The sequence below is a fragment of the Anabrus simplex genome, chromosome 14 (assembly GCF_040414725.1).
Source record: "Anabrus simplex isolate iqAnaSimp1 chromosome 14, ASM4041472v1, whole genome shotgun sequence".
Lineage (NCBI taxonomy): Eukaryota > Metazoa > Arthropoda > Insecta > Orthoptera > Tettigoniidae > Anabrus > Anabrus simplex.
In genome coordinates this window covers 59,317,649-59,331,898 of record NC_090278.1, presented here as the reverse complement: position 1 = coordinate 59,331,898, position 14,250 = coordinate 59,317,649, and the positions used below count along the sequence as shown (strand labels likewise).

Sequence of the window (14,250 nt, the reverse complement as noted above, 5' to 3'; positions counted from 1 at the left end):
AAACCAAACAGAATTTCTTTTTGAGATACTCATGTATGTGGAAATTCAAGAGAAAGTCGTCGTGGGAAGTCAAGAGAAAGAATACGACACTGAACTGTGAAGAGGTCGATTCCCATATGTAACAATAAGAATGAGGAAAACATCGGGAAACCTAGTAAGAAGATGACAGAGATGATAGTCGAATAACGGGTCTTCGGTGCAATATTAGAGTAAAACGGGAGAATTTACTCAAGAAGTGGGTAAGACGAAGGAGATATTTTAGAAACTAATGGATGAGGAATTATTGTTGGTAACAGCAGGATGATTGCATGGAAATGGAGATGTTGTACGGTAATTTCTTTACTGGACTGTTAGGCGTTATAATCTTATGGGATCGAAGTGGACACAGCAAGATATTAGACTGTGAGAACAAGTAGATGCCCAGTATAGATAATGGAACAGGAGAAAGAAGAAATGGATGGTTGCTCTGAAGAGGATGACAGAAAATAGTTGGTAGCAGTCAGAACTAGGAAAGAAGGATAAATTACTGCTAATATGTCAATTTAATTAGATGTAACTTAGATGTAAGAGATAGATTGTAAGAGGTTATTTGAGTTATTTTCAGTTAAGAATTGGAGTCATAAGTACATGAACAAGTACCTCATATTTCCTAGTGTGATTGGGTCAACATCGTGAGCTGAATCAGATCCAAGTAGTGTAGCCTGCCTGTGTATTTGCTGAATATATATATTGTTGATTGGAGTAGTGGGAGAGACATTGTTGGAGAACTTGAGTTGTGGAGAATTTAGGTAAAACCATAGAGTTTATTAGGATTTTTAGAATTTAGAATACTAATTGAATATCAATATGACGACGGTAAGCCATTTGAAAGCTCAATTTGAGGAGTATCAAAGGGAACAACGAGAAGAACAAGAACAGTATCGGAAAGACCAAGAAGAGAAACAAGAGAAATATCAAAAAGAACAGGAAGAGAAAGAAAGTAGACAGAAAGAAGAACCATGGAGTCTGTTGCAAGCCATACAGGAAATGGTAGAAGAAATGAGGGAAGAAAACAGAAAGCGTGAGGAAGAAGCTAGAAAGCGCGATGAAGAAGCTAGAAAGGAGAGGTTGGAAGAAGATAGAAAGCGTGATGAAGAAGCTAGAAAGCGCGATGAAGAAGCTAGAAAGGAGAGGTTGGAAGAGAACAGAAGACGCGACGAGGAAGCTAAGAAAGAGAGGCAGGAAGAAATGAGAAAGCAGGAGGAAAGGTTAAAGGAGATCATGGAAAGGATGGATAAACGTGATGAAGAATCCAAGAAAGAGAGACAAGAACGAGAGGAGAAGGAGAAGAAGCAGGAAGAAGAGAGGAAGAGAGAGAAGCAAGAGCAAGAGGAACGATACCAAAGGTTTAGGGAGATACAGGAAGAAAGACATAGAGAAATGATGGAGGAAATAAGGAGAGGTCATCAAGAACAGAAAGAAGAAATGAAGAAATACCAGGAGAAGATGGAAGAGGCAACTAGGGAACGAGAAGAAAGATACAAGAAGATGACGGAAGAGATCATAAAAATAGGATCCAGTGCGAAAGAAGAGATCATAAACAAAATAGATGAAAATTGTAAAATAATTCTGAAAGAATTGAGAGGAGTGAGAAGTGAGGGAAAACAAGAAGTCACTCAGGAAATGAGAACGGAAAGTGAAGAACATGAAAGACAACAAGAACTATCACAAGAAGAAGCTGAGAAACCGGAGGAGAAGAAAGAAGAAACCGCACAAAGGAAAGAAGAAACCACGGAGAAGAGCGAAGGAAAGGTACAGAGCATAAATGTACAACCAGAGAAGAATCAACGAGAGCTACTCCGAGAAGAAAGCAGAAGTGGAAGACCAAGAGAACCAGGTATACGAGAAGAATGGCAGCGAGAGCAGCTGAAGAAGATAGTAGGAATGGAGGAGAGACAAATAAAGAGAAGAAGAATGCAAACCAAGGCAAACTCTGTAGGAACCTTGCGAATGCAGAGCTACATAAATATGCATCAAGCAGATATGCATGAAGAAGACAAAGAAATGCATTTACTTGAGACTAACATGGTACTCACCAGACGAACTTCAGAAAAAAATAAGGTTATTTCAGAGGATTACTACACAAACAATTCTGAGAAGAACGAACCATTTTCGAAGGAGAAGACGAAGGCAAGAAGAAAAGAAGATGAACGGAAATGGACGTCAAGATTACCCGGAAGAAGAAAAGGAATGTTAGCTTGTCTGTAGAAAAACTTTGAGAATATAAAGAACGCATTGGATACCAAAATTCACAGTTATACCTTGTATTAATAAAGAAACCCGCAATTTCCAGTGTAACGAACAAAGTCTTTGCGAAATTCCTACATTTATTTGAAGGACCATTTAGGATTAACCGTTCATTCAGAAATAATGCATACGAAATTCACGACTTAAATGGAAACAGTAAAGGAGTACATAACAGTGCAAACATCAAGTTATATTTCAAAGAATAGGAAAGGGGAAAACCATCTCAAGTGATGACGAGTCAAAGAAGTACAGATTGAAGCCACTTACAGCATGAGTAAACAAATTGTTCCAAAGAAAGGAGTAATAATGCAAGAAGAGAACTCATAAAGAATAGTGAAAAGTCCCATTATAAAAAGGAAGACAAATATAATAAATATATAGCAAGCCATATATTTATTTCAACGTAGGGGAAGTTAATGTGCCGTTTCACAATTCTTTATAAGAGCTAGAGCAACAAAGATGGAGTCTCTGCGGTCAAAAATCTCGAATAAAATACATTTAACGTCAGTACGGGCCAAATTATAAGTCCTTTCGTCAGTCGGTTACAGTAATAACCACGTTTAGAAGGCGCAGAAAAAAATGACAGATGGACATTATTTGAAACCATTATTCAAGAAAAAAAGATGCTCATCTTTTACTATCTAATCTGACTTCGGTGTATTAACAGGACGCAAAACTCAATTTTAAAGGAATTATTCAGCGGAGCGATATATTGGAGATTTGAAAACGAAGATTAGTTCCCGACTACACTCTATTTGGCAGAGATCAAGATTTAAACGCCGCGGGAGATTTAATACGAGAAACAATAAGAGATAAGATATACTACTGTGGAACTACGTCACGCAGTGACGCAAGCCCTTGATGAAATTTGCCCGACACCGGTTAACATTGAAAGACACTTACCGAACAGTAATTGAATGCATTTAGGTGGATAAAAGACGGCGGAAAGAAATTTATTTTCGAATCAGAATATACTGAATATAAGTCTTAGACAATTCTGGACTAGTTATTGATCTAACTGTTTTCCAGTAAAAAAAACTGTGCAATCTGAGCAACGCAAGAACTCTAGTACTTGAAAAATGTCAGCAATGAGTCAAACATTCTATCATTGTTCTGTTCCATACGCACGAGTCTTCATCATGGGTCTGTAAGGAAGCAAGGCGATGCTGCTTGGATCCTGACGAGGCGAGACGATGTTGGCTATCCCGGATGACCAGTGAGCGATGATGAGAAGCCACGATGTACCCAACCACTTGTGGAGGAACCAGATGACCAGTTCCTAGTCTCAGATGACCGGAGAGGAGGAAACGCCGAGACCATCTTGAGCAAAGTTAAGTCCAATGTCCAAGTCGTTTTCGTAAGTAAGAAGATATTGTTTTCTTTATTTTGCTTAGTAATATTTATTGGTGCGAACACAGTGCGTAAACAAACATCTAGCTAAATTCATTGGAAGTAGGTACTCATCCGTACGAAACGTCAATTCCATTTGTAGGCGTGGTCACCAAGTGATGTTCGTTCGTAATGTTTTCCAGAGACATGCGTGAAGAGATCGCTAAAACTATTATTATTATTATTATCAGTGATGTGTAAGAATGAAGTAGGCATTTATATCTGCGTGTCATAAACTTAAGCAACGTCAAATTGTACGAGATCATGCATAGGATTTGTGTTATGAAGGAATGGCAGTAGACTATTCCAAGTTACGTTAAATTTGGTACTATGACTGTAGTAAATAAAGTAGGCATTTTAGTAATGTCGCGGCACGTTCATGTGCAAGTTGAGGTAATGAATTACGTGATGAAGTGATAGTGTGGGTATATGAAATAAGAGTAATAAATATCGCGTCATGAATATGATATAGAGTTGTTGATGATGTATAATGGTTGTAGTTATTGTTTCTTCGAGAGAGAGTCATAGTTGCATGAAATAAGGTCTCGTGATTTCAAATGTTATAATGGAGAAGATCACTGATTTCTCGCCAATTTCACGCAATGATTTTAAGCCTACGCATTTTATCTAGCTCAGGACATGATCTCAGGACGTCGAGTGCAATGTTTCTTTATCCATATTAAGTTACTTGGAGAAGCAAATGTTTACTCTGGATAGTTTGGAGCCTTCACTGATTCGCTTAGGAAGATCTCGAGAACTCACTGAATAATTACACTTCTGTATGAATTTCAATCTATAGGCCGATCGCTGGTGACCTAGGGTTTCGAAGGAGAATCAATTTCTTTTAGCTGGAGATATTGTCATCCGACTAAGTAGATTTTCCATTGGTAGCATGTGTTATTATAACCTTGTAGAACCAGAGTGATGACGTTTCTTGCCATTTCGTACGCACGTAGTTTATGTCAATAAGATAAGGGCATATTACCTTAAATTCATGAATTAAATCTTGCGAAGATGTTACTTATTGGATGATTACGACTTACAATGGACGTAGCTTAGCTCATGATGTGTAACATAAGGAAATATGAGTGTCTAAAAAAAGCAACTAAATAGGCAGAGAGCAGTATTTAAGACGTAAAACGTATATGTATGTACTTGTCAGAATAACGCAAGAAGAGTTTAGAATATCCTCATTGATAGTCTTAAAGCTACGGACAGTCAATCAATCAGTTGAATATTAAGTACTGTGATAGTTTTTTTTTTTGAATAAATATCGAGTGTTAGTTAACATAATCTGATGCGATGTCCAAGGACGGTTGACTTAAACAAATAGAACTCCATTTCTTGACTGAATAATGGCTCAGAAAGTCCACATGTGTTTCTTTATTTCTCAAAATAATACAACTAGAAGGACTATAAATAATAGTTGATAGGAGTTTTCTTTTCTTTTCTGTGGATGCATCCTATATTTTTAATGTAAATAATTTTCATGTTTTATTTTCTTGCCAAGAAGGCACTTGTAAATACTAGTAGCTGTATCCAATTTAATTTATTTAATCATCACCCAACTCGCTAGGTGAATTGAAAGAGAAGGATAGGACAGTTTATTTTTAAGAATCTTCCCACATGTGTCATGTCGTTTACAATATTAATTGATGATTTCGAAGATGAATGAGTATTAAGAAAGGAAACTATTTAAGCCGAGAAGACATTCAATCACTTAGGGTGAAGTGAAAGGACGTGATTTTTCCAACGTTATCGACGGATATGGATTACTAGGTCGACGATGAGTCAGTCAATACTAAGGCTACTTCATTAGTAAAATTTTGAACTAATTGCTTGAATATCTGATTTAATATTTAAATAAATTTTGAATGGTGAAACCTAAAAACTCTTTCTCTGTGTTCTTAGCATAAGGTTTAGTTGTAAGATTGTAGTAGTAACATTCGACGACGATTTTCTTAAGAATTAATGAGAATGGTACCTAGCTAAATACGAGTAAGAGACGTCTTTCTGCGTTAGTTAGGGAATACCGTTGTTTGACCTGGTTGTTTTTCCGTTGCGGAACTCACACCCGTAGAACTTAGTCACCCGATTTATTGAAGATAGAGCTAGTCTGGATCTCTTGTGTCCTTGCCTGGACGCAGGAACGGCGCAACTGCAAGAAATAAACACAAATAGTTACCTCCATCATATATAAAATGATCTCGTAGGGTCGAAATACTGTAATTACAAGATAAGCCACCGTAAACTGAGCTTCTCATATCAGCAGCCGTGTGGCGGCCAAGTGTACGCACACTTGCCCGGCTGTTGAAATGTTTTGTTTGAATCACAGTAGATGGCACTAGTGCTACAATAAGTGCGAACAACAGAATCCTAACTACCATTAACAGCATTCTTCGCAGTATTTAAGGCAAACGGGTGCTGTTATTCTGGACAACTCAGGGGCTTATCTTACTTCATTAAAATATTACAGACCGAGCTCGATAGCTGTTAATAAACTTAACCAACAAAATAAGATGTAGTGAAGAACCGCTTAGAAAAGGACTTAAATAGGTGAGCAGAAACAGTTCATTTATTTTGTAAATGTAGAGTTTAATGTTAATTAAAATATAAAAAATTGTATTAAAATTGATTATACATTTTTTTAAATTTCAGGGCACCATAGCTAATTCAGTGGGAAGGCACAGCAAGGTGTTCAGTGAAGATATGAAAGCGCAGCTGAAGAAGCATGTTCAAGATCTGGAAGCCAGATTTTATGGAATGACTCGCAAGACATTAATGAAAGTGGCTTATGAGTTTGCTGTGCAGAATGGATTGCAGCATCGGTTTAATAATGAGCTAAAAGTTGCCGGCAAAGACTGGGTGTATCGATTTCTTGCGGATTCGGGTCTTTCTTTAAGAACGCCTGAACAGTGAAGCTTAGGATGTGCAATAGGTTTCAATAAGGTGCAAGTTGACAGGTATTTTCAGAACCTTATGGAATGCTTAGAGAAGTACAAATATCCTTCTCACAGATTGTTCAGCATGGACGAGACTGCCATGTCGACTGTTCCTGACATGACTTGCAAAGTTGTTGCTACAAAGGAGAAGAGATCAGTGAAGAAAATAAAATCTGCGGAGAGAGGTCAAATAGTGACTGTTGTTTGTTGTGTGAATAACATATAAATAATACACAGTATAGTTTACCACCTATTCAATACTAAGTAGTATTTAAATTATATGGGACTAGTTTCAACCCTGCTCGGGGTCATCATCAGCCATATTAAAACATACACAAAATAAATGCGAAATCTTAAAACATGTTTTTCTAGAAGTAAGATTCTTATGAAAAATATAATTTTACAGTATGAAGTGTGGTTGAAATGTTGCAAATGAAAATGAAATATTACGTGTGATGTAGGTGAGTACATTATACATGCTAAGAATCCTGGAACAAAAATACAAATAAGGTGCTCTGTGTTGTTAAAATTTAAAGACTCACGGAATTCAGTAGGTCCTGGTGATACATAACGGGTGCTATGGCAATAAGAATGAACACAAAGTAAACTGACACATATATAAAAATATACAGGTATGTACAATGTCTGAGTAACAGAATGTGTGGTTGATACTCTCTGGAAGAAGAGTCAACTAAACAATGTATCAGCTTAAGCGGATAATTTGGCAGTTGATGTATTGAGCAACCAAGCCGTGTTGATGGGCTGCATGGTTGATTGTTGTGCAGAATGTGAAATTTTTGAATTCTTGTTGAGAAGAAAGTAGACACTGGGCGTGGTGATATTAATTGGTGGAATTCTCAGTTCATAGTGGAAAACAAATTGGACCTCGCGCGGTGGTGTGTGTAGTTTAGCTGATAGTGTAAATACTGTAAATACAACTTAGTATTGAATAGGTGGAGAACTCTACTGTGCATTTGAATAGGTGGAGAACTCTACTGTGCATTTTATATGTTATCTCAGTTCAATACGGACCAACAATATGAAGTTCATAACCCTGAATTGTTGTGTGAATCCAACAGGACATTTCATACCACGAGCTTAGATTTCCCCCCCGTAAACGTACTAAGCCAGAGCTCTACAATAATGCTTCCACAGGAACTCTTGGACTCGTGAGTGAATCTGGTTACATGAATACCGAGCTTTTCGTAGTTGGCTGCAACACTTTGCCGAACATGTCAAGCCGACTGTGGATGATCCAGTTTTATTAATCCTGGACAGTCACGTTTCGCACTGCTCGCTTTCTGCAGTAGAATTCTGCCGACAAAACAGTATTGTCCTACTGACTTTGCCACCCCATGCTAGTCATATGCTGCAGCCATTAGATAAAGTAATATTTGCCCTTTTGAAGAAATTCTATACTCGAGAAGTAGAAAAATGGAGTGCAGTAATCCAGGGAGAGCTGTGACACAAATGGAAGTGTCTGGTCTATTTCGCATGGCCTTTGAGAGAATGGCAAAAGCTGGATAAGCTGTAGCTGCTTTTTGAGACACAGGAATTCATCCATATAATCCTCATGTGATCACTGAAGATGATTTCTTGCCTTCTGAAGTATCCAGGATAGACTTGCCAATTGTTGAACAACTTGATCAGTCAGTAAGCAGTGATCAGCAGGATGAAGATGGAGATAAACAACAAGGAGAGGAAGTAGTAACAAACAACCAAGAAAAAAAACCAGAAGTCACAAAGTAATAAAGTAATTCAAGTCGTCAGCCCCATTGCCTTACCTCAAATACCAATCAAAAACATTCACCACCTACCTAAGTGTGAAAATAACAACAAAAGGAAAAGGAATGGTCAGAAAGCTGAAATTTTAACATCGTCTCCTTATAAGAATAGTCTTGTGGAGAATTAAAATGTTAAGGAACAGGAAGAAAGGAAGAAACGAGAAAGGATGAAAACAAGAACTGGAAAACAGTTTGCAAAAAGAAATTCTCAAATGTCTAAAATTTCAAAAAATGATAAACAATATGAAGGGGCCTATCCAAAACGCTCAACTTCACGAAAGCTAACATTTGGCCGTAGCACATCCAGAGGTGAACAATCTCCGGATATCTACATCTATCCTGGGTGTCAAGAATCTTGTGAAGATGATGATTGGGTACAATGCAGTGAATGTGGTGAATGGTGGCATTAGTTGTACACGTCATATGAAGGACATGGAGGATTTGTTTGTGATCATTGTTAAAAAGTTGTTATAATTTATTGTGACTGCGTGAAAATGCGCACACTTAGACTACAGTCTGCGCACACTTACCCGCATATGTCGTCTAAGTGTTCGCATTACATGTCATAATTCTCATATTTTGGTCCTATTGAATTGTACACACAACATTTTCTCTCCATTTCAACTTTACGTTAACCAATTTAACATTAATAAAGAGACTTCAAACCAAATTTCCCTTTCGACTCTATACAAGAAGCTACAGTCGCTCCTTCCAGCTAATATTTAACACAGCTGCTTACCATTAAGCATTCTTCTTCACTCGTGCTTTAAGAAGATTACAGATTTATCTCTTCACATGAGATTTACAACATTCTAACCACTTTACATTTTATTATAAACCCCACTTAAAGTATCAAGCATTTCTCTCGCCCCTACAGCATAATTTGAGTGAGCGGCAGAAACGTCTCATTACTAGCTTTAAAATGTATTTAAATTCCACTTGGAGTAATCAGCAACATTCTTCATCATTATTCTGACGTTTGAATTGTTTAGGATACAAACTTTTCTCTAACGCCCTCAACCAACACAGGGCGCCGCTTTACAAGATTCAACGTAGCAATTGTGTTCTTATAGAACTACCAATATGCAACTTGTTACCACATTTTTAGACAAGGACATTCAAGAAAGTGTATAAATTATGACTATTTGTTTGTAAGACTTTATTAAGACTTTATTTTTAAGAATATCTTAACTACTGTCAACCATCTCGCTCACCTTTTGAAGCATATTTCCTACATCATCCTCACATTCATTTGTAATTTAATTTTATTTAAACTCAACTACTATTAAGAACAATCAAGATCCTGATTTTTTATCTTTCAGATTGAGATTAAGGCTGAAGATGCCCTTAAATAAAGGGTGAAACATGTCCCTATAATTTTATTCACAGATTTTAATTCTTAATTAAAATCATTTTATGTATTGAATAGGTGGAATAAATAAACATTAATATTTCTTTGACTTTATTTCAAGTGTTCGCATACATAAACTTTTGTTAAGTTGTGTGTCAGAATAAATCATTATCACTGTATATTATTTTAACAATATATAAATATTCATCATGTTCCCTTCTACCAAAATATCTATTAAAGTTACAAACATAGTTACGGAAAACAATGTTATAAGGGCTTAAATATTAACTGCGCACACCTATATTCCTCCACCTGCCATTTCATTTTATTTCTTTGTTTCATCATTGCAGTCTCTCTCACACAAATTTTCAGTGGTAGAGAGCAATATTTGTCAATAAAAATATTAGTTCATGAAACGATATTGTCAAATGATATCAAAATCAAGGAATTATAGAAACGCATCAAGTTCAGTTCTAGTATCCCTTGCAACTTGTTTTGGACCGAGAGAAGTTTTTATTGTATTTTTCGACCTAGTTTGGCCTGTTTCAATAACTGGTTTCCTACACCAGATTGTGTCTTAAGTCTTTTCCAAATAAAATCTTAAATCATCACCGTCGTTGTCAGGTTCTCCTGCTCCCGAATCCACTGACTGGTCTGTAACATTAGCCTCTTCTTCCTCCGCTACAACTATGCGTCCGTGATTACCAGCCTCGCCTCTGTCTTCGTCCTCGCGGAATTCTGGTTGAAGATCTGGATCATCTTCGGAAATCTTTAGAAGGAGAATGTTCTCCATGGTTGCCAATCTTTCAGCCCTTTCAAAAGAAATAGATAAGTCATCTTTTGAACATCTGTTTAGATCAAGAAACAATTTGTGAACAAATCAAAAGGAATCCTATATTTACGGTAAAAAATTGATCTGAAACATATTTGCCGATGTGAAAAATAATACTGGAACTTTAGAGCGAGAAGAGTTATGCTAATAATACTTATAATCACAGTGGACGAGCTGCACAAACTATAAAACAAGCCCACACGGAGCGAACACGTCCTACAACAAGTGCGAAAGAAACTGTTACGGGAGTGGCGCGAGCTTCACTCAGTGCGGCGTCATGGTACCTTCAGCTTCATATGTGACTGATAAGAGGCAGATAGACATTAAACTGAGTTGAAGCCTAGTGGTCATATAATGAACATAGCATACCTTGGCTCCCAAGGGGGGGAAATAACTACGTTCATCAGCTAAATGAAAACAAAACGAATTTGCCGCACTGAGTGCGGCCGCACGCCCACGGGAGGGTTAATTTGTAACTTATTTGATAGTATATTGTTAGTATGTTTTTGTTCCAAGTCCGCAGATAATTTGGTGGATTTGTTGGTCTCTGGTTCTCGAAACTTACCTTTTAATTAATAAGGTTTAAATAGCTTTTGATAAGTATTGACAAGGCAGACATACAACATTACCAGTGATTTTTTTCAGTGTTGTTATTGCTGTAAGTCAATACAAATAAAAATAAACCATAATGATTCAAATACAGTAATTTTTAAAATAAAAATTGTGTTGTTCAAGAGGGCTCCTTGTCTCCAGTCTTCCCGCCCGTATTCTCTTCACTTCTCTATTGTCACTCATCTGTTCTACATGACTGATCCACTGGAGCCTTCTGCTATGTATGATGTTATTGATGTTTGGTTTGGTCTTGCATGGTGCAGTAAATGAAAGCTATCATCCAGAAAATATTGTATCCTGCTGGTATTTGCTCGAGTATTCCTTTTCTTCACATTGTGTTAATGATTGTGTTGCAGATGAACCAAGACATTTACTACTGTGTGATGAAAGACATCCAACCTGATGAGGAGCTCAGAGTTTGGTATGCTCCATACTATGCTGTCAAAATGGGGAGCATGCCTTTCTCAGTGGAACTTTGTGCTGATGATGTAAGTATTTGCTGTTAATCATGGTTTTTTGTTGGTTAATTGGTCAGTTGTTGTTGTTGTTAAAGTGAGAGCCATTTTCTTTTCACTTTTTACTTAGTTAACCTGTGACTGTTGGGTTCTTCAGTCTGATGAAACTAATTTATAACCTTATAAAAACATTTTTACAAAATACCTGAAAAAGGAAACCTTTAACAACAGATAACCCTTCGCAGGAGGAAGTGTTTTATGTCTATACGCAGACCAAAAATAGGGTTTTATTAAAACTCATCCAGAATTATCAACCCTAGCTATAAAATTGCGTATTTTCATACCTTAAATATTGGATGTACTCCATTGCAGAGTTGCATAAGATATTATTGAATTTTTTTGCGGCAGCACGTTAGCACATAAAAGGCATAAGAGTCATTTCACAAATAAGTTATTAGTGATTATGCCAATCAAAGCCCTTATGTCATACAGTGTGGAGATGATCAATCTTTGATTCTTCATCTCCTAGTTGGAGGTGTTGCCTATTGTTTCTGTTTGTTTCTCCGAATTACTGTTTCCTGGTGAGTTATGTCAAGAATGTTGGTACAAAAAAAAATAGTGGGCTACGCTGCAGAAGGTCATTACGGAGTCGGCTGAGAAACACTTGGTTTTGTGAGGGAAAAAAAGACAAGATTGGTTTGATGATGATAATGAAGAAATTAAGTGTCTGATCAATGCCAAACAGGTCCGCCTCTGTGGCGTAACGTTTAGTGTTATTAGCTGCCGTCCTTGAGGGCCCGGGTTCGATTCCCGGTACTTCCAGAAATTTAAGATTGGCGGGAGGGCTGGCATGTGGTTGAAGTGGTACATGCAGCTCACCTCCATTGGGGGGTGTGCCTGAAAAGAGCTGTACCACCTTGGGACGAGGACACGAGTTAAAAAAATGCGAAACAGGAAGCCATCTATCCTATCTTCCAGATCTATCTTCCAGTGTGAAGAAATGACATTTCTTGATACTTAAAGAAAAATGTCAGGCACAAATTAGGGAAATCAAGAATAACTGGTGACTCTCTTCTTACTAAACACGTCAAAAATAGCACTATAAATCGTAAGGCACCTGTCTCAAAACTCGCAACGCATGCTTGACTGAACATCATAGCCTCTCACAGCTTGTAAATATGTAGCAGGGAGATAACGCAACTGTATTTGAGGATTCTCCTTTCAGCGAGACCTAAAAGAGTCGTTTACTTCCATCTGTTGAGTGTTTTTAGTACTATGTGCGTCAGTAACGCTGATTCTCTGACCTTAATTAATATATTAACTTCTGCTTTCAGGCGACCTGTTACAGGATTTAATATATTAAGTTCCGCCCTTTAAAAGTTAAACCTGAAAAAGAATTTACTTAATTTAAATAGTATGACATGTTTCGTGATATCAAGAGGAGAAAGACAATGGGAAAGCGTTGTGAAAATTGGTGGTCAAAGCCTTGAAATTGTTAACATTTTCAAATACCTAGGGAGTGAATGAATGCAGAATACAAGGTTGGAGATTAACAAGAGGGTGCATCAGAGCAATGCATTCTACCAGAGTGTAAGAAACCTTGTTTGGAATAAGGAAGTGTAAAGTGATAATGTACAAAATGTACTGTGCACCCATATTGATCTATGCTGCTGAGACCTGGACAATCACAATTAGGGAGCAGAGTAGAATTCAAGCTAGTGAAATGAAATACCTAGGAAGTATGATAAGAAAAGGCAAGGAAAGCCAGATTGAGAAACAAAGATGTGAGAAAGGAAGTCAGAATAGAAAACTTAAATGAGAAAATTGACAGGAGTAAACTACTGTAAGATGGTTTGGACATGTAAAGAGGAGAGAGGAAGAAAGAATACCAAAACAGTTGATGGAGATGAATTTTACAATCTGCTTTACGTCGCACCAACACAGATAGGTCTTATGGCGACGATGGGATAGGAAAGGCCTAGGAGTGGGAAGGAAGTGGCTGTGGCCTTAATTAAGGTATAGCCCCAGCATTTACCTGGTATGAAAATGGGAAACCACGGGAAACCATATTCAGGGCTGTCGACGGTGGAGTTCGAACCCACTATCTCCCGGATGCAAGCTCACAGCTGCGTGCCCCTGACCGCATGGGCAACTCGCCTGGTGGAGATGAGGTTGGAAGGAAAGAGAGTGAGAGGGCGACCTAGAACATGGTGGATCAATTCAATAAAGAGGAGTGCAAGAAGAAGAAGAAGAAGAAGCCTGGACTTGGATAAAATGATGGAAGAGGCATGGTGGAAGGAGAGAGGAAGGTGCAAAAGTGCCATAAATACCAGACCCAGCTGGAGCTTGATAAGGAGAAAGGAGGAGGAGGATGATGAATCAATACAAGTAATGGAAAGGAATGAATAAGTGACAAATTAAGTTATATGTAGAGTGTGTCAAGCGATGCTAAATAACTCGAACCCCCATAGGGGCCAACGGCTTCGGGCGAATGAGCCCCCTTGAGTGGGGTGATGGTCCCTTCAGTGTAGGAAATGACACTGGAACCCATCATCTGTGTCTTTGGCCCAATGGCAAAACGGACCGAGGAACCTCTTTT

The 14,250-nt window shown here is 37.7% G+C and overlaps 1 protein-coding gene across 1 annotated transcript in view; it reads left to right on the top strand.

Moving 5' to 3' along the window:
- Positions 1-14,250, top strand: part of LOC136885337 (uncharacterized) — a 157,869-nt gene that overhangs the window by 27,927 nt on the left and 115,692 nt on the right. Inside the window, exon 5 of the mRNA XM_068230284.1 lies at positions 11,553-11,684. Coding sequence (XP_068086385.1) covers positions 11,553-11,684 — 132 coding nt within the window. The remainder of the gene's footprint in view (positions 1-11,552; positions 11,685-14,250) is intronic.